The sequence below is a fragment of the Typopeltis vanoorti genome, chromosome 4 (assembly GCF_054136105.1).
Source record: "Typopeltis vanoorti isolate ZY-2024b chromosome 4, IOZ_Tvanoo_1.0, whole genome shotgun sequence".
In the NCBI taxonomy this organism is placed as follows: domain Eukaryota; kingdom Metazoa; phylum Arthropoda; class Arachnida; order Uropygi; family Thelyphonidae; genus Typopeltis; species Typopeltis vanoorti.
Genome location: NC_143552.1, coordinates 104,623,371 through 104,645,608, shown reverse-complemented (window position 1 = coordinate 104,645,608; position 22,238 = coordinate 104,623,371). Strand labels below are relative to the sequence as shown.

At 37.1% G+C, this 22,238-nt stretch overlaps 1 protein-coding gene across 1 annotated transcript in view; it reads right to left on the bottom strand.

Moving 5' to 3' along the window:
- LOC150107569 (uncharacterized) overlaps positions 1-22,238 on the bottom strand; it is a 613,086-nt gene that overhangs the window by 97,173 nt on the left and 493,675 nt on the right. The window contains exon 24 of the mRNA XM_090392132.1: positions 6,442-6,530. Within this exon, the coding sequence (XP_090248258.1) occupies positions 6,442-6,530 (89 nt within the window). The remainder of the gene's footprint in view (positions 1-6,441; positions 6,531-22,238) is intronic.

Genomic DNA, 22,238 nt, shown 5'->3' with positions numbered 1-22,238 from the left:
AGGAAGAACAAAAAAAATACAATAAGAGGTAAATGTGAACCATTACATAACTAAATCCAAACATGTAGGAACTATTAGGAACTTTTGTTACACAAAAGTAAAAAAAAAAAAAAAACAGAAACACCTGAAGCTTGGAGACTGGCACAGGTCAGTCAACAGGCTTGAAAGCCACTCTTATGTCATGAGATTTCAGAAGATTGGCAATTTTGAGAGAAAGTCAACCAATATAAGGGATGGAAACCGAAGGCTCTGTAGTGAATGTCAGGAATTTGTTGTGGAGCAGGAATAGAGCATAGTATTCTTTTACTATTTTCTTAGAATATCCATTACTCACCAATAGTTGGAGAAGAGAATGTAATTCTTCTTTTAGTGTTTCTTCATCTTCTATAATAGAGATCGCACTATTTTCAATGTATGTATAATACCTAATTTTTTTGTGATGTGTGGTGCAATGAAGAGAAATGTAGATAACGACCTGTATGAGTGGGCTTATGGGATAAGCCAAGAGAGAGGCCTGCTTTCTGCTTTTTTCAAAATTAAAACATCTAGAAAAGGTAATTTTCCTTCACTTTCAAGTTCAAAAGTGAATTTAATTTTATGATGGAAGGAGATAATATATGAAAGAAAATCGTGTAACTCAGCCACACCATGTTTTTAGATTATAAATATGTCATCTACATATCTCCACTAAAGTGACGGTTTGGATTTGTAGGTATCAGGAAATCTTTTTCAAAGTTTTCCATGAATAAGTCAGCACATGGAGGAGATAGAAGGTTTCCCACTGCAAAGCCAAATAGTTGCTTGTAGATTTTTCCATTTCATGAAATAATTTGAGTTGAGACAATGTCTAAAATAGCTGAGAGATAGGAAGAAACAGATCATCTGCAAGTGTCATAACTGTGTAAGGAGGTATGTATCTGAGAGTAAAAATGAAATTTTGGACATATAATCAGTTGAAATGATAACAGCTGAATTGCCTTTATCAGCTTTAAGTATTAGAATATCATTGTTCTTCTTTAAATTTGAAAGAGATCTTTTTATCCGAGGAATTGATGTTCTTTTTAGGAGGATAAGAAGTGAGAAGGATCACAATCTTCACTCTAATGTCATTTGCAAGGTTGAGGTAGAAAGTCAAGGACCTAATCCATGTTTCAAATAATATCTATTTTAGGAATATTGCTCTGGCATGACAGCAAAGTTGAACCCTTTCTTTAAAATTCTAGCTTTGACTGATGTCAAGTTATCAGGACCAGCATCAGATTGCATTGAGCCCTGAGGCAAACAATTAAATATCACTCCTGGCGGATTATAAGACAAAAATTTAAGAAACTCTCCAATTGCGATTTTGTTTTTATTACAAGACAAACATTAATGCAAAACGATTACATATTATTATTAATTAAATGTTTGCTCTACAGGGATATCGCACAATAAACTATGTCTGCCTCTATCGATATAGTTGCTAGACCAACCAATCTTTCTTGGGTCACTGCTGTTTGCAAATAATTTTTAATCAGTTTAAGCTTGGAAAAATATCTTTCCGCACTTGCCTTGCTAACAGGAATTGTTAGTATAGCAACTATAATAAGCAACTTGATAAGGACTCTCTTTCAGTCATATTGCCTACCACAATATGACTGAAAGAGAGTCCTTATCAAGCTGTGCCGTGAGGCAGGCTACCTCTATGCTACACCCTGTCGACGGTACTGCAAGTTATGATCAGAAATGTTAAATAATACTTTTTCATTGGATAAGGTAATTCTTGGGATGAAACTTTTCTTGTGCATAGTGCTAAATTTTTTGATTTGTCTGATTTTGGAGGCTAGAAAAATGTTATTGTAAGTACCAATAATCATATTAACTAAACAAGACCATACATAGGTCAGAATCTATGCAGTTAGATAGAGTATAGTGCAAGTGAAGACTTCATCTGATATTTGGAAGTCACTTATTAGATATTTCCACACATCATACTTTTCTGTCAACTATCATGTATACCTACTGAATAATGACTGACCCATGCCAGCTTCCAAGCTCCACATGTTTCTGTTTATTTTTTTTTTATTATTGTGTAATGATTCCTACATGTTTAGTTTCAGTTATATAATGGTTCGTGCTTACTGCTTATTGTATTTTAATATTCTTCCTGACCCAGAAAAAGCCACTAGAATATGTGGCGAAACTAGTCGGTTTAAATATCTATATTATCACAACCTATTAAACTCATTTTCAGTTATCATTTGATATTTGGAAGTCACATTTGTCACATTCGTTTTTTAGTCAAAAAATTTACATATATACTCACCATAATAAACTTTGCCTTGCAAAACAGTGCTATTGGAATTAGAGTTAGTGGCAAAAAAAAAAAATAATAATAAAATAAAAAATAAATAATCTCAATTCATAGACAACATTGACCTAATGAATTAACATCAATTATAATATTTAACAGACAGTTTCTGAGGCATGGCATATAGTAATAATGTACTAAAGATCAGAATTCACAAATCAAAAATGATGTCTTCAGCCAATAAACTGTGAAAGTTTTAGTTAATGATGAAAAATTGGAAGAAGTAGAAAGATTCACCTATTTAAGAAGCAAAAAACACAGAGATGGCCAGTCAAAACATGATATTAAAGCACACATTGCTAAAGAGCAACTATTGCCCTTCGGAGGATACAGCTACTTTGGAAGTAAAATAAATAAAGTTTAACTACAAGACTCTATCTTATCAATACCCTTGTTAATCCTGTTTTACTATATGAGTGTTGGGCACTGCTAAAGGAAGATAAGAAAAGACTATTGGCTTTTCTTATTTAAAGACTATTGGCTTTTCTTATTTAAACATCCAGGGATGGCCACTTGTCATCACTCCTTCCCACTGTCAACCAAGCGTAAGAACTCCCCAGTATCAACCCTGTAACCACCTCTCAACAGTTTAAAAGTCTCAGTCATATCACCTCTCCTTTTTCTATCCACCAAACTGTGCAGTCAACATTCCCTCAGCCGATCCTCATAACTAGCACTGTACAGACCTGAAACCATCTTTGTTATCCACCTTTGTACCCTTTCCACAGTTAATTTATCCCCTTCAAATCTTGGGGACCAAATCTGAGAACAATAGTCCAAGTGTGGTCTGATCAGGGTCTTATACAATGGAATGATAACTGTTTTATCTCTTCAGGTCAGGGTCCTTCTCATTATTGCAGCAATCCTCTGTGTTACCTTCACCACCTTTGCAATATGTCCCTAATTTCAGGTTTCTATCAATCATCAATCCCAGATCTCTTGTCTCCCCTACTTCCTCCAGTATAATTCCTCCCATAGAGTATACAGTATCCCATCGATGTTTCCCAAACCTGAAGACCTTACATTTTGCTGCATTAAACTGATACCCCATTCATTTTCCCATTCTATCAAGCATATTCAAATCCTATTGCAGGGCTACCACATCTGCACTATTACTAATAATCCTTCCCAGATTTGCATCATGTGCAAACAACTGAACATCCCCCTGCAATTCATTGACAATGTCACTGATATAAAGGTTAAACAATATAGGTCCCAGTGCTGAGCCCTGTGGGACCCCACTTGTAACCCTCTGCTTTCTTGAAACTGCCCCACCATACACACAACTCTCTGATACCGATCAGACAGCCAATCCTGAATCCAGTTGACCAATCTGATATCCAGACCCATGTGCTGCAACTGTTAGCTTATCAAGTGGCACCCTGTCAAATGCCTTCGCTAAGTCTAAGAAAATGGCAGTATATGCCTTTCCCCTCATCTAATGCTCTTGTAACTTTATCATAAAAGGCTAGCATATTGCTAAAACAAGAGCACCCCTTCACAAATCCATGTTGACTCTCACAGATAACATTACCCTCATCTGCCCAATGCTGTATATAGTCCTTGACTACTTTCTCCAAGATCTTACTAACTACTGATGACACACAAACTGTTCTATAATTAGACACTTCCAGTCTGCTACCGCCCTTATGCAGTGGCACTATCTTACCTCCCTTCCATTCAATGGGCACCTTTCCAGCAGCCAGACTTTGATTGAAAAGCCAGGTCAAAGGCACTATCAGTTCCCTAGCACATTCTCTCAAAACTCGTGGTGAAATACCATCCAGTCCCACAGCTTTACTGACATCCGGAGTACTCAGTATTTGAAACACACTCTCCTCCTGTACCTCTAAACCTTTAACCTGCCCTATCCCTCTAGCATTAAAACTGACTCCTGTAGGATGAAATACTCCAATAAAGTGTTCATTGAACAATTCAACTATTCTATGTCCTCTGCATCAGTCACTCTATTCCCATTTTTATCCCACAGTATCATTCTTCCACAGTCATTTCTCCTCCTACTGACCACATATCTGAAAAATTCCCTAAGATTTTCTTTGGATCTTAGGGCTAATCTCCTCTCATATTCCAGTTTCGTCTTCCTTACCATACTAGTCACTCTTCTGGCCTGTGTCTTATACTCTTCATGCATCTTCTCTTCTCCTGTCTCCTTATATCTCTTCCACAGCCTCTTTTTCACATGCAATTCCTGTTTAATATTGTTTGTCATTCACTTTACTCCAAATTGTGTCCTCTTCTTCACTCGTGGCATACAACTTACCATTGCTGCTAACAAATATTCTTTCACAATTTCCCACGCACTAATGATATCCCGGCCTTCCAATTTCTCCCTCCATGAAACTTCCCGAAGTTGACGTCTAAGACTATTATAATCACCTGCTTTATAATTCCACATAAGTTCCCGTCTCTTTGATACTCCTGCATGTCTATTCATTTTCCAAGTCAAAACCATATGGTCACTCTCTCCAACTGGTGGGAGAGATGTCATCTCAGTTATTATCAACTCTTCTGATGCTATAACCAAATCCAAAACTCCTGAACCTCTTGTTCCCTCTATCACATGTTGCCTAAGACATTTGTCCCTCAAGAATTCTAGAAATTCCATTCCCTTATTGCTACATGCATCTTCAGTTTATACTACTGTTGTTAAAATCTCCCATAACAATCATTCTTCTTGCACTTGCCAAACTCAACTGTCTAAACATTTCCTGGTTCCCACCCTCTGTACTCCTGGGTCTGTAGCAACACCCCACTAAATATCCTGTCTTGCCAACCTCTACCTCACACTATATGCTTTCAAAATCATTAGTGTCACTGCCTTCCAAAGTCTCCAGTCTTAGAGGACATAGGTCATCACTTATCATAAGCAGTACTCCACCACGACGCGTTCCCTTTCTATCCTGCTGAAAAATGCTGCACCCAGCGACTTCTATCCCTGTTATTATATCCTCTTCTGTCAACACGTCTCAGTGATCGCAATAATTTTTGGCCAGGCTGATGCTATCTGCACCACCAATTCCTCTCCCTTATTCTGGATACCCCTGGCCTTTCAAAATGAAATATTATTATTATTATTACCCAAAGACCCCATGGAGTCAAAGACTCATCTAGGAGGTCCTTTTATCATACATACAGCTCATCATTCTGCACCTTAAACACACTCAAATTCTCTGCAGACACCACACTCTCAAGGCAAAGCATTCCAATCATTCACAACCCTGCATGCAAAAAACCTGCATCTCACTTCCCTGCTCACACCCTCTTTATACAGTTTTCAGGGATGACCTCTGGTTCTCCCCTGATCTCCAACTCTTTTCTGTAGAACCTCTCCAACATTGATCCTGTAACAACCCCTTACTAACTTGTAGGTCTCTATCATATCTTCCCTACTTCCTCCTATCCACTAGACTAAATGCTACAGAAAACTTTTGAAGATACCATACACAGCACAGATAACAAATGACAAGGGTAGAAGGAAAATCTACTCCACTGTCAGAATACAAGAAAATATTATTTTAGTATCATCACTAAAATACATTGGTAGTGACCATGTGGCTAGATCAGATAGTTCACCTAGAATAGCACTAGAGGGCTTGACTTCTGATAAAAAAAACACTGGGGGCAACTTAGAATAACCTGGATAGATAATATTAGAAAATCGACTAATTCTTCATTCTCCACCTTGTTAAGGAGATCCCAAGACAGAATCACCTGGAGAGAGTATGTTAGAACTGTCATTTTTATAGTGCCCTAGTGGTCTACATAGACTATGGGTGAAGAAGAAGAAGAAGAAGAAGAAGAAATGTTATTTCTACAGTGGCATATCTGTTTTTGCTTAAAATTAAAAATACAGTCTTGGGTGTTTTTTTTTTTAATTAAAAGAATACACTTATTGATTTTTTAATAACTTTATTTAAGAGAATGCAATACATTTTACCAGTGTTACTACCACAGTTATAATGTTGATTTACACAAATGCATGGGAAACACTTTTACATGGTGAAAACCACAGTGAAACTTTTCATTTTGCACATATATTTCTTATTTCTCATATACAATTTAACACTAACCTGTTGATACTTTTTTCATGCTTGCTACTACTAATTTTTTGATGACATCGTAATTCAGCTTTCACAGTGAGAAGCAACAATACTTGAAGCTAAGAATGCAATAAAAAAACCATTAATAAATCAAATAATAGTCTGAACATCTGTTAAGCAAATCAGTTAATTATAGCTTTTATTACAAATTATTATGAAAAAAAAAATCAGGTTGTGGAATTAAAAACAGATAACAGAGACCTTACAGTTTTCTAGAATACTCTTCAGTCATAACACAAAGAAAAGGACTTGAAACAAATCTTATAATTCTGTGAACTATATACAATATTTATTATAATAATAAAAATAGCAGCTGGCTTGGTTAGCTGAGTGGTTAGCATATCTGCTCTCCAACCAACAGACTGCAGATTAAAATCCTGCCATGGGCATATATGTTTGTTACTATCTTTAGATGGAGAGTAACTGTCTATTGTGAGATCACAATGAAGGCAATTTGGGAGAAGCTATAATAATACTGCATTCAACACAAAAAATTATAAGATATTTGTTTTTTAACATTTGCATTATAATAAATTAATGGCTCACACTCACTTTCATTACAAAATATCTAATCCTAATTCATCGACATGTTCTTTTTCACAGTTAGTATAACATTTTAATTTTCTTCACTATTTTCTATTGCACATTTCAAACATCCCATGATCCACATTACCGGATTTAAGAATTATAAAAGATATATATATATTTTAAATATTTTTAATATTAATTGTTATTAGACTGCACTTCAAGATTCGTTAATGACCAAGAACACAATTGCTAAAAACACAAGAGTATCATCTGCATGCATATAACCTGCATAATCTATCAAAACTTCTGGCACAAACATGATTAAACATGCATAGATGAAACAATCACTGGTGACTGCTACCCTAAAGTGTAGCAGTTATTATTATTATTATTAAACAAGACCTCATGGAGTCAAAGACTCATCTAGGAGGTCCTTTTATCTCACACACACATCTCATCATACCGCATCTTAAACACATTCAAACTCCTTGCAGACACCACACTCTCAGGCAAGGCATTCCAATCACTCACAACTCTGCACGAAAAAAACCTGCCTCTCACTCCCCTACTCACACCCTCTTTATACAGTTTCCAGGGATGACCTCTGGTTCTCCCTTGATCTCCCACTATTCTCTGTAGAACTTTCTCCACCATTGATCCTATAACAACCCCTTACCAACTTGTAGGTCTCTATCATATCTCCCCTCTTCCTTCTCTCCACTAGACCCTGGAAATTACATCTTTTCAATCTTTCCTCATACTCAACATTCCAGAGGTCAGAAACTACCTTAGTCAGCCACCTTTGGACCCTTTCCAACAGCTCTTCATCCTTCTGAAAACCAGGTGACCAAATCTGGGCACAATAGTCCATGTGTGGCCTAATCAAAACCTTATACAATGGAACAAGAATCTCCCTACTTCTACACGTCAGTGTCCTCCGCATCATTCCCAGAAGTCATTGTGTTGTCTTCACAATTTTGGCGATGTGTCCCCTAAATTTTAGATCCTTATCCACTATCACCCCCAGATCTCTTATTTCCTCTACTTCCAACAATATATTCTCACCAAGCATGAATTCTGCATTCCATCTTTGTTTTCCAAATTTTAAAACCTTACATTTTGCAACATTGAACTAACATCCCCATTTGCTTGCCCAACCACTCAATTTATTCAAGTCTTCTTGAAAGGCCACAACATTTTCACTACTCTTTATGGTTCGTCCCAACTTTGCATCATCTGCAAACAACTGAATATCTCCATCCAAATCTTCGCTAATATCATTAATATACAAGTTAAATAGTAATGACCCTAAAACAGATCCCTGAGGCACTCCACTAGTGACTTTCCTTTTCCTGGATATTGCACCCCCATACACAACTTGTTGATACCTATCAGATAGCCAGTCTCCAATCCAATGCACTAATCTAATATCCAACCCTATCTGCTCTAGTTTGACAGTCAACTTATCATGAGGTACTCTATCAAAAGCTTTTGCGAAGTATATTATTTTTCCAAGTATATTACTGTGTATCCTTCTCCTATGTCCAAGGAAGCAGTGACCTTATTGTAATAAGTAAGTAGATTACTAAAACACAACCTCCCTTTAGCAAATCCATGCTGTCCATCAAAGATTATACCATTGTCAACTCAACTCTGGATCCTAGTTCTCACAAACTTCTCCAACAACTTAACCACAACACATTGACACACAGATAAGCCTATAGTTTGATGCTTGAGTTCGATCACCTCCTTTATGAAGTGGCACAATCTTGTCCTCCTTCCACTCTTTAGGGACTTGACTGAGTGCAAGACTCGTATTAAAAAAATATGTCAAGGCAGGTGTCAACTCTCTGTCTCATTCCTTCAGAATACGTGGTGATATATTATCAAGTCCCACAGCCTTATTTACATCTAGTTTACTCAACTCCCCAAACACCTCTTGCTCACTTACAGTCAGTCTCTCCTCCCCATCATCAACTGCTCTTAATCTCTCCATGAAGTCACATTCACAAGATTGAAAGATCTTTATGAACTGCTCATTAAGTATCTCCACCACACATTCTGCAACAGCTATCTTTATACCATTTCCTCCAATCAATGTCATCCTTCCATAATCATTCTTTCTTTTGCTGGCTACATATCGAAAGAACTCCCTAGGATTCTTTTTAGCTTCATTAGCTAACTGCTGTTCATAGCTCTCTTTAGCTACTCTCACCAACCAAGTCACCCTCCTTGCCTGGTCTTTGTAGGCCTCATGAAATTGGTTACTTCCACTTCTCTTATGCTTCCTCCACAATGCCCTTTTTCTCTGTATTGCATGCTTAATCTCTTTATTCATCCATCTCACACCTACCTTATTTAACCTTCTCACCCATGGTATACATTTAGACATTGCATCTACTAAATATTTTTTGAAAATCCCCCAAGCTGCATTGATCTCTTTTCCAGCTAACTCCTCATTCCACGCTATATCCGCAAGCTGTCTCCTGAGCTCTTCATAATCACCCCCCTTGTAGTTCCACATATACCCTTTTTTCACAGGGGTCCTTGCACTGCTGGCAACCACCCAAGTAATCACCTCATGGTCACTTTCACCAATTGGTGGATGATTTGATACCTCATTGATAATTACATCCTCCGATGAGATGACCAAATCCAAGACCCTTAATCCTCTTGTGCCCTCTGTTACATACTGTCTGAGGTAGTTATCCCTCAAAAACTCAAGAAACTCATTTTCTTTACTTCCAGTTGCTATCTCTTCATTCCAGTCTATATTGCCATAATTAAAATCACCCATAATGATCACCCTTTTCTTATTTGCTTGGCTTATTTGACTATACATTTCACTATCACCACCATCCACATTACCATGTCTATAACAACATTTCACCAAGTATTTGATTCTATTCACCTCTATCTCACACCATACTGTCTCAAAACCACTGGCCCCATTTCCCTCTTGCATCTCTACCTTGTATGGACATAACTCTTTCTCTATCATCAATAGCACTCCCCCTCCCTTTTTACCCCTTCTATCCTCACGAAACACATCATACCTTTCCATCTCTATTCCTGTCAGGATGTCATCCTCATCTAACCATGTCTCACTTATTCCGACAATCTCTGGGTGCACAGACACAATTAGTGCAACCATTTCATCCGTCTTGTTTCTTATACTTCTAGCATTGGTATACAAACACAACAACTCATTTCTGGATCTACAGCTAGTTCCACTGATACCACTCACTCAATGTGATCTCTCCATGCTGGACTGGGGCCATTTCCCTTTATGCTTCTTCATTTTAGAACCCTTTGCAATTCCATCTGTTTCCTTTTGATCCCTGATCATCCCATTACTTTCCTGCCTACACATGCTCTCACCTCCTCTTGGAGCATCCACCTTTCTCACGCTGTGTATCCCTGTCCACCCTGTGCCTCCCCGTTTCCCTGCTCCTCTTGCACATCCATTCTCTCATTTTCTATACTCATACCACTCACTTCCCCATTCATTTCCACTTCTTCAATCTCTCCTGTCTTACTCTCCTGCTCTTCCACATCACTCCCCGCTCGATCTGATTCATTCTCTCTATTCACTTCTCCACTTTCCAGCAGCAGTCTCTCCAAGCGACTCACACCATAACCACTCAAATGCAGTCCATCGCTTCCATACAGCTCACTTCGTCCCTCAAACTCATTCCACACATTAACAAACTGTACTCCCATCTCCTCACACATTTCAGCCAGAATATCATTCATAATCCTTGCTCTCCGCCTCATTTCACCATAATCATACCTAGGCAACACACTGACTACCCTTCCTGTCACACTATTCTCCTTTATCTTTCCAAGCAGTCTCCTGACATTCATTTTGACATGCTCTTTATTCTCTCTCAAATCATTTGTACCAATTAATACAATTAACTCTTTTGCTCGTTCCCGCCTCATATTCAATGCCTCAATCACTTTACTAATTTTACCGCCTGGAAAACATACCTTGTGCATTTTATCCTCTAGCACACCTTTAATAATGGAGTCGCCATACAACGCCACTCGCTCATCTTTTGTTAACTCTTTCATGCCATCATGATTTATTTTAATAGTTTTCACCTGAATTCTCTTAATTTCATTCCGCATCCATTTCATTTCTTGCTTCATCCAATCCAATCCAATTCACCTTCCGAACCTCGCGACACATTCTCTCTATCATTAAATCTTTCTAACTTTCTAACTCTCGACCCCCTCTTCTCACTTTCCCTCTCATTCATCCTTCTTTGTTTCCGTACTTTCGGTCCAACATACTTCCAACTTTCACTATCATTCTTCTCACTTTTACTGTCATTCATCTTTCTTTGGTTCAGTACTTTCATTCCAACATGCGTCCAACTTTCGCCATCAGTCATTCTTTTTTCGCTATCATTCATTCTTTCGATTTTTTTTACTTGCGATTTCTGCATCACGCCATTTCTACTTTCATTTGTTCTCTTAATTTTGTTTCTTTCCGCCTCACTTTCGTCCCTTTTAACATCCGTTACGGTTGTCAAATCGCTCTTTTTCTTTTTTCCTGATTTTTTAACATTTTTTCGCCTGTCATTCTCACCATCCTTCTCTTTCAAACGTGCACTCACGACATAATCGGTACTAGCACTTTCTGTCATCAATTTCATATTCGCATTCATCAATTCTTCGTTCAGGTCACATTTTGCACACACCCTTCTTCCATCCGCACTAAACATCCACAAATTATTTATGTAATCGAAGGAATATATATAACAGACCTCACACATAACGAAACGACTGAAATCCAAATTAAAATCATGGAATGACAATGCCGCCATTTTTTTTTTTTTTTTTTTTTTTCTCTGCAGGTTACTAGGTCTAATATTAACGATTTCGTATTTAGTTTAAGCAAGAAAAAAAACCCACACTGATAATATCGGTAGCGTACAACATTTACAGCCGCTCTTACTTAAAAAATTACGCATATATACTTAATTATTCCTAGTAAAACTTATCTGAATCAGGAGCTCTTCAAAACACGTCCGTAGCGCTTGACCCACTAGCGCCCTCTTCCCAGTGATTGTTTTTAATGTAAGTCAGAGGAGTCTCTGACTCCAAGAGGTTGTATGATAATAATAATAATAATAATAATAATCATAATTTGGGACAACAATACAAGTTAGGGCATAGGATCACAGATAGCCATGAACTCAGTTACTGGTGATGGATAATAATTATTATTATTATTTGGTAATCTCCATGAAGTCAACAAACTCATCGTGGGAGGCCCACTCAACTAACTAGCAACATGTCTGTCATAATGAGCTTTGACGTTATTTACACTACCTGTACTCACAATGCACTTAAACAATGCGTTACACTCACTAACCACTCTCTACATAAAAAATCTACTCCTCACTCACTTCTTCACCACATATCTATATAATTTCCATAAATGGCCCTCATTCTTCCCATCTTAATATCCACTCTTTTTATAATTTTTTCTGCATTAATCTAATAGAATCCCTTAACTAACTTGAAGATCTCTATCATATCTCCTCTTTTCCTCCTATCCACCAATCTCTATAATCCACATTTTCTCAAATGCTCTTCATAACCAACACTTCAGAGTCCTGATATCAATTTGTTATTTGTCTTTGGACCCTCTCTAGGTGACCAAATCTGAGCTCAATAGTCCATATGTGGTCTTTCCAATGCCTTATTTGATATCATTAATAAATAAGTTATACAGGGCCCAAGAACAGAATCATGAGGCATGTCACTGGTCACCTTCTTTTTCTGAGACAAAGCTCCATCTTATACAACTTGCTGGTATCGTTTAGAGAGCCAATCTCCAATCTCCTAACCAATATACTATCTATTCCTATCTTCTGCAGCTTGTACAGCAACTTATCAACTAATCTATAGAATGCTTTTGCAAAGTCTAAAAATATCACTGTATATGATTCTTCCTTTTCCAATGCATTTGTCACCTTATCATAAAACATAAGCAGATTGCTAAAACAAGATCTGCCTTTCACAAACCCATGCTGATCATCATAGAGAATCTCATGTTCATCAACCCATTCCTGTATTCTATTTCTAACCAATTTTTCCAACACCTTGATTACAACTGCCGATATGCAGGCCAGTCTATTATTGGAAATTCTATTCTCAAATGCTTGTGGAGAGGAATTATTTTGCCTTCTTCCCATACCCACTACAAGACTCTCATTAAATAACAGGACAAGGGTATGGCTAACTCTTTTGCATATTCTTTAAAAATATGTGGTGATATGGCATCCATTTCCACAGCTTTATTAACATCTAACCAGAGCAACACTCGATACATCTCCAATTCTTTTGCCCTTAATTCTCCTAATTCTTGCCTCCCTTCTACATGTTGCACAGCATGCATCATTCATGCCACTATGATATACACAGAGGAAGCGTTTGTTAAATAATTCCACTATATCATTTGCAATGGTTACGCTGCTTCCATAGCTATCCACCAGCATCAATCTGCCAATTATTTTTCCTCTTGTTTATCACATAGCAGAAAAATTCCCTTGACTTAGCTCTGATCTGATTGGCCAAATCATCTCCCATATCCTAATTTTTCTTTTTTAACCATGTTTGTCACTTTTCTGTCCTGCACTTTATATTCTTCATGCATCTGTTCACTGCAAACTGTCTTGTACTTCCTCCATAACAACTTCTTTTGTAACTCGCTTGTTGATTTCATTGTCCATCCATGTAACTCCTATTCTATTTCTACAATAAAGAGCCAAAAGACTTTTTTTTGACAATGTAAATTATTTAATTAAGGGGATAATAAATCCCTCATTATTTCAAAGCCGAATAAGAAACTTGAAGATCAAAATCTAAGAGTTTCATGCCGAAGAACATTCAAATGTTACTCTTAGATTTTGATCTTTGAGGTTCTTATTCGACTTTGAAATAATGAGGGATTTTTTATCCCCTTAATTTAAATTTAAAAAAAATCCTATTCTATTTATTCACTTAACTCTTGGTATGCAGTTATTATTATTATTATTTGACACCTCCAGGGAGTCCAGACTCATTGAGGGAGAGTGTGCCAACAGCATCGAATGATTGATCTCCTTCCAACTACTAACCACGCTCAAACTGGCTAACTTTTTGCGTGAGCCATTAGTAGCAGAGGCTCTACCAATCGACCAACCTTTGTTGGTGAATTGATTGTGTTAGGTACTGCTTTATCATTTCACATGCCCTGTCAACATCTTTTCTGCACAATTATTCAACCCAATATATTGATGCTATTTGATAATCACCTACCTTATAGTTCCACATATAGACCTTCTTTATAACAACTTTTTCCTGTTTGACATAATCACAATCAATACTCTCCACATTCCCTGGCCTATATTAGCATCCTATTAGATATGCTATAATATCCCAATACCCTAAAATAATATCCTCTCGTATACCACACTTGTCACTTGCTAAACTATTTGTAGCAGACAAACTGATTTTAAACATGATTTTTGGTTTTCTCATCTAATTTGATAAGATATACAGAAATAGTCAGCAAAACTGTGATTTCCATAAAGTTGTACACAATAATGTAACTGATTTAGTACCAAGGCTTACTTAATGCAGCATGTTAATGGAAGTTACAAAGGGAAGTTGTGAGTAAGAGGGTAAGGAGTGGTTTCTTTGCATAGAAGGTGGTTGAACCATAGTATGCATTGCCTGATAGAGTGGTGAGAGCACAAATGGTCAATGAGTTCAAGGAGTGGTGATAGACTTTGTGTTTTCTAGGGTGAGCCTCCTGCAATGAGGTCTTATAATCCATGGAGGCCTAAATGATAATAATTAATAATAATAATAATGTATCAAACCATTCATATCTGCTGAATGATGGCCTACAAAGAGGTAGCTTAGCATTATGACCAATAACAGAGATTAATGGTTTGTGATAAAAACCGGCATTGGATATCATGTATATTTTAATGAAATGATTTTTCTCTTCTTGTAGCTTCCAATATGTCAGGATAATCATAAAAATTATGTTTCATTCTCAAGCTCAGACATCTGAGGAAATGATAGATGGTGGTGTCTTTTAAGAGAGTGAATAAAGGAGGACGTTTATAAAATATATCTGAAGGTGGTTAGTTATAGTAATAAGAAGTGGATATGCATATATGTATGTATGTATGTATGTATGATCTGTACTATGAAACGATTTGTTCTTTGATTTTTTTAAAGTTTATTACCACTTATTATTGGTTTTGATTATCTACAATTCTAGAATTTGGATGCGAGATTAAGTGGAGCATATGGTATATATAAAACTATATATAATATTTATAAATTATTCAGAAATAACAGTTCAGAAATAATTGTGTAAGGTCAGATAACATCATATAGTAGTGTAATACTTGACCGTTTCAAGAATTCCAACAAAATATTTTGAGTAATACACATGTGAAATATATTCCATCATGTTGAGTTGAGTACTAAGTGAAGACAATAAATAAACATGTTGAATGCTTGACAGTTCTAAAAGAAGTATCAGGAGTGTGTGTACATGTTGGAAACAAGTTAGTATTGATGTGAATGACAGTGACCAAGATATAAATGTATGAGTGTTGAAGAGTATGAAGGCAGGAACAAATGTAGGATGTCATGATTCAAAGAGATTGTGTATGGTGTAAAAAAAAAGTAATATAAATAATATTTTATAGGGAATGTATATTAATAAATAAAGCAGTGGAGAATGAGAACATTTAAAGTGGAAGTAATCACAAAAACAGTATGCTATTGCAGTCTTACAGCTATTAACAAAAACATAAAGACTGTGAGACTGAAGAAATATCTGCCAAATGGTACAACAGAGAAGAGAAACAAAAGTGAAATGTGAGGGAAGAGCTTAATGAAAACATGCTCTTTCACACCTTCATCAATGTGCGATAATATAGTGTTTTCTAGGATTGAAAATTAACCATGGGAAAGGAATATTGTTAGAATTCGGGTGTGAAAATTAAGGATGTAAGTGAGAGTATTAGAGTGTAAAAGCAGAGGGTGAAAGAAATGATAGTCGTGGCAGGAACAAATGATTTGAAAGGAGATAAAAGTGCTATGAGAGAGGACTTGAAGGACTTATTAGAGATAGCAAAAGAAACAAGTGAGAGAGTTAGGATAGTGAGTCTGTTGCTGCAGTATGACAGAGAAGAATTTAGAAGGAGGGCCATAATTGCAAATGACTCTATGTGAAGACTGTGCAGAAGATGTGGTGTGGAGTTGTGGACGTGTGGAGTGAGTTTGATGGGTGAAAGGATTTGTACAAGATGAATGGCTTGGATTTGGTGTGCGGAGATTGGAAAACGTGTTGCTAAATGAAGTGAAAGTGGATGTGCAAAATCACAGAAACTAGAACTATTAAGGGGGGAGAGGAAATGCAGACATCATTGAGGCAGTTCAGTGTAAGAATATATATAATGTACCTGAGCTAGTACGAAGGACAAGAAATCAGAATGGGATAGTTAGTATAATGTGCATCAAGATATGGGTGGGGACTAATGGACCTCTGCATTTCAGGTATACCAATGCCAGGAGTATTAAGAACAAGAAGGAAGTATTTTTGGCCTTAGTTGATCTTCCTGGCCACAGGTTATTGGCATTAGTGAAACATGACTGACAGAAGATGATATAGTTAGTGGGAAAGAATGTGAAGGGTATAGTGCATTCAGGAGGGACAGAGAGAATAAAATAGGGGGAGGAGTGTTACTGATAATAGCTGATGAACTGCAGCCAAGGAGAATAGAAGTTGAATTGCAGGGTAGTGAAATGAGCTTATTTGAGGCTATTTGGTGTGAGATTGAGTGACTAGCAGAACAAAATATACAGTTGTGTGCTGCTATAAACCAGGTGATGGAATAGATAGTGGAGATAGTATGCATAAACAAATTGATGAAATGAATGGAAGGAGGGTAATTATTATGGGGAATTTCAACTATGGTAACATTGATTGGAAGGAGGAGAAGACACATGTGAGGAAGGAATGGGATTTTATACAGTCATCAAGGAATAGCTATCTGAGACAGAATGTAATGGAAAATACAAGGGGTTTGAGAGTGCTTGACCTGGTAATAGCATCTGAGAATTTGACTGTAATGAATATGACCATGTTGCCAGCAATTGGTGAGAGTGATCATAAGGTCATACTTACCACCTAGGAGGTGTCTAAATGTCTGAAATTTTCGATTAAGACAGGGTACATGTGGAATTACCATGCTAGTAAGTATGACAAGCTTAGGAGATTGTTTGGTTCAGTGCCATGGCATGTAAAACTGCAAGGGCTGGATGTTGATAGCGCATGGGAAGTGGAAGAGTCACAGAGCGTTTGCAGGAGGTAATGGCTGACTCTATACCTAGAGTCCGAATAGTAAATCAAATAGAGATTAAATGGATGAATAACACCATTAAACTTGAGCTGCAAAAAAAGAAACAACCGTGGAGGGAATTTAAGGAGAAAGGTGATCTGCAGGCACACGAATGGTATAAAGCACAGGACAGAAGGGTAACGAGTGTGGTAAGAAAAGCAAAAGGGGATTATGAAAGGAAATTAGCCATGCAAGCTAAAGAGAATCCCACAGTTTTTTCAATATGCTGCAAGTAAGAGAAAAACTGTATACGGCAGAATGATTTCAAGGAATGCTGATGGTAGGGAGGCCACTGAATCAGTTGATATGGTGGAATTACTGAGGGAGAACTTTGCAAGAGTATATCATCCAGGTGGTGACATAGACGGAATGAAGGAACCATTAGTTTATACAGGAATTGAGGTGAATGAAGTGGAGGTGAACAGTGTATTACAAAACCTTACTGTGAATACATTTGTTGGATTGGATGGTATACCAGCACGGGTCTTACGTGAAGCGGCTAAAGAATTGTCAGTGCCCTTGATCATATTGCTCAATCTGAGTCTCGGGTCTGATTTAGTCCCAAAGTGGTGGAAAGAGGGGAAAATAGTTCCACTGCATAAAGGAGGATTCAAGACTGCTGTTGCAAATTACTGACCAATCAGCATACCAGGAGTCGTTGTCAAGGTCTGAGAAAGTAGTCAAGAGAAAAATACGGGAATGGATTGATGAAAATGAGATACTGTATGGGAGACAGCATGGTTTTGTGAAGGATAGATCATGCCTCAGTAACTTGCTCAAGTTTTATAACACAGTGACTGCTGAACTGGATAGGGGTAATGGGTTTACAGTGATTCTACTAGACCTTGCTAAGGCCTTTGACAGGATACCAGATGGAATTCTAATCTGTAAACTGCAACATATGGGGATGGATAGGTGGGTAGTTGATGGAGAGATATCAGAGAATAGTTTATTCAGGAGTAGAGTCCAAAAGACGGCCTGTGACTAGTGGTGTGCCGCAGGGTTCTGTTCTTTGACGACTACTATTTAATTTGTTCATTAACGATATAGGAAAGAATCTGAGAGGAATGGATCATTTTTTTGCTGATGATGCAAAGTTGGGTAGGACAATAGTGAATACAGATGATGTCAAAATTTTGCATGATGATTTGGATAGATTGGAGGACTGGGCTAAGGAGAATGGATGTCAATCTAATGTGGCAAAATGTAAGGTTATGCATTTTGGGGTGAAAAGATTAACAGCAGTATACCATATTGGTGGAACTGTACTCCAGGAGATTAATGAGGCAAGGGATTTGGGAGTGTTAGGGGATAGGCAGTTAAAGTTTAGAGGGGGCACATTACAAAAGTGGCTAAATCAGCTCATCAAATCACTTGGTTGCTGAAGAATACATTGACGAGCAGAGACAAGCAAGTTATTGTTCCTCTGTATCGAGCCTTGATATGATTCCAATCTCGACTACTGTGCCCAGATTTGGTCACCTGGGTTTCTTCTTGATGGGGAGGAGGTGGAGAGGATCCAGAGGCGAGTGACCAAGATGATAACAGCTCTATGGAACAAACATTATGAGAACAGGTTGAAGATTTGTGGGTTGCAGAAATTGGTTGATAGGCGGAAAAGGGGGGGATATGATTGAGACATTCAAATTACTGAAGGGTTTCTATAAGATTAATTCAGAGGATATTTTTGAGAACAGGACTGGTGGTGGGAATACTAGGGGCCATCCATGGAAGCTGGGCAAGAGTGTGGTAAGTAAGGGTGATAGAGCTAGGTTTTTTACTTTTAGAGTGGTAAATGAGTGGAATAAGCTTCCAGAGTTTGTTGTGGGTGCTATGACTGTGAATGAATTCAAGGCAAAGTATGATAGATACTGTGTGAATGTCGAATAGTTGTGATGAACATGATGTTCAGGGCCTCCCTCGATTCTAAGGACTCTTTGGAGTTGCTTGTAGTAACAGTATAATAATAATAATAATAATAATAATAACCTGCTGATGGTATCGAGGTGACCAATTCAGATGTAATAGTAGAGTTACTGAGTGATCACTTTTCTAAGGTCTATCGCCCAAGTGAGGATATCACTTTACCTGTAGCAATAACTAATGTGATAATTGAAGTTAACAAATCAGAGGTACTTGGTATATTGCAAAATTTAAATGCAAACACTGTTGTAGGTTTAGATGGAATATCAGCTAGGGTGTTGAGTGAATGTGCAAAGAAATTGTCAAAGCCTCTTACTTGGTTATTTAACTGAAGTTACTCTGGTATGGTCCCTAGGTTGTGAAAGGAAGGCAAAATGGTTCCTTTGCATAAAGGTGGCAGACTGTGGTAGTTAATCACAGACCAATCACCATCTCAGTAGTGGTGGTAAAAGTATTGGAAAAGTTGGTTAAAGACAGAATTCAAGTTGAAAGTTTATTTATTACAGAATTCAAGGATGGGTGGATCAGGAAATGATACTCTATAAGGGCCAACATGATTTTGTTAAAGGTCAATCCTGTCTTAGCAATTTATTAACTTTTTATAATATAATGACATCTGAGTTGGACAAGGGAAATGGCTACACAGTCATACTTCTGGATTTCACTAAGGCTTTTGACAAGATATCCCATGGAATACTGTCGCACAAATTATAGCAGATGGGGATGGATATTAAACTGGTGATATGAATAAGAGAAGGGCTCAGGGAGAGATACTAGAAAGTGGTGTATGGAGGAACAGAGTTGAGCAGAGTCCAGGTTGAGGCAGGTGACCAGTTGTGTGCCTCAGGGTCTGTGCTTGGGCCATTATTGATTAATTTATACATAAATGATATAGGAAATGGCTTGAAGGGAGATATTCAGTTGTTTGCTGATGATGCAAAGTTGGGTAGCACAATAAAAAATCAAGCTGATGTTGACAGTTTGCAGGATGATTTAAATAAGCTAGCAAAATGGGCAAAAGGTAATGGATGTCAGTTCAATGTGAAAAGTGTAAAGTTATGCATTTTGGGATTAAAAGATTACCAGCTGTGTACCACATTGATGAAACAATACTCCAAGAGATTGACACGACTTTGGACTTGGGGGTGTTGGTGGATAGAGAGATGAAGTTCAGAGGACACATTGCTAATCTGTCCAAGATTGGACATAGGATTACTTGGTTATTGAGGAACACACTAACATCCAGATATAAAGAGCTTATTATTTCTTTTTATAAGGCTTTGATACTTTCGCATTTGGATTACTGTGCTCAAGTCTGGTCACCTGGATTCCTTAGAGATGAGGCGGTTATGGAGAGGGTTCAGAGGAGAGTGATGTAAAAAATGCTCCCTACATTGATAGATTGCGAGCTTGTGGATTGCAGAGGTTGATAGGCAGAGAAGAGGGGATATGATAGAAACATTTAAATTGCTAAAAGGGTTTTATAAGATTGATGGATAGCAAATATTTCAGCTGTGTGGTAGAGATAGAAGAACAAGAGGTCATCCCTAGAAATTAAGGAAAGGTGTGGTTAACAAGGGTGTGAGGACTAGATTTTTCACCTGGAGGGTGGTGAACAAGTGGAATGCATTGCCTGACTCAGTTGTGAGTTCTTAGTTTGTAAATGAATTCAAGAGGAGGTATAATGGATAAAGTTTAAAAAGTTTGGGTCTCCTGTGATGAGTCTTCTAACTCCATGGAGATGATACCCATAATAGTAATAATAATAATAATTTTGTTTAAGTGACCATACCCTGAGATTAGTTCTACTAACACAGTCCTGAATTCTAACAATGGCAAGTTCTTTCCTCATATCCTCATTTTAAATGTGATATTGCCATCGATGCCATCTGTTTACTCCACTAATATTTCTTAGAACTCTTATGTCAGAGGGCTCCAGACTTTTGTTGAGTGTTTTATTTCTAACCCATCTCTCAGATCCATAAGTTAAAATTGGTTTGAACACTGTCTTTTATACAGCAAATTTAGTGTTTAAAAAAGAGAAGCATACTGAATTAAATTTTAATAATTTTGTTTTTCAAAAAAGAAAAAAAAAACTCATTAAAAATTGATAAAAAAATGTAATGAATGTACATTTTTGAAGAAAATGTTTGTTTATAAAATTCAATCCACAATGTAAAATGATGGTACAACAAGACAGAATGGGGTAAGGTGTCTGATGAAAATGTTGATCACTCAAGTAGAAAACTTGTGTGCGGTATGTGTGTGTGTATGTGTGTAAACGCTCATGAGGCAACTATCAGAATGTGATAGTCATCAAAAAATGCAAGAAGCTGTGAACTGATGATACTAGGAAGCATACCAATGTCATCAGGAATAAGGGAGTTTTGTGGTATTTATTTGCTCAACTTGGTTAAAAAAAATTGTAGTTATTAGTGAGATATGGTTAATAGTTGACTCATGATGTGTAAATACTCATGAGGCAACTATCAGAATGTGATAGTCATCAAAAAATGCAAGGAGCTGTGAACTGATGATACTATGAAGCATACCAATGTCATCAGGAATAAGGGAGTTTTGTGATATTTATCTGCTCAACTTGGTTAAAAAAATTGTAGTTATTAGTGAGATATGGTTAATGGAGGAAGATATGATAACAAAAATGGAATTTAAGGGATATTGTATTTTTAGAAAAGAACAGGATGGGGAGAATACTGCTGATGATGATAGCAGATTTCTCTTGTTAGGACTAACAAGAGAAATTTAGAAGGAAAACATTAGCATAGGCATTCAAATTACTATACTGCACAAAACAATTAGGGAATATTTTGGTTTTCTTGTAAATTATAAGTTATAAAAATAATTTACAAATGTAACACATTTATTTTA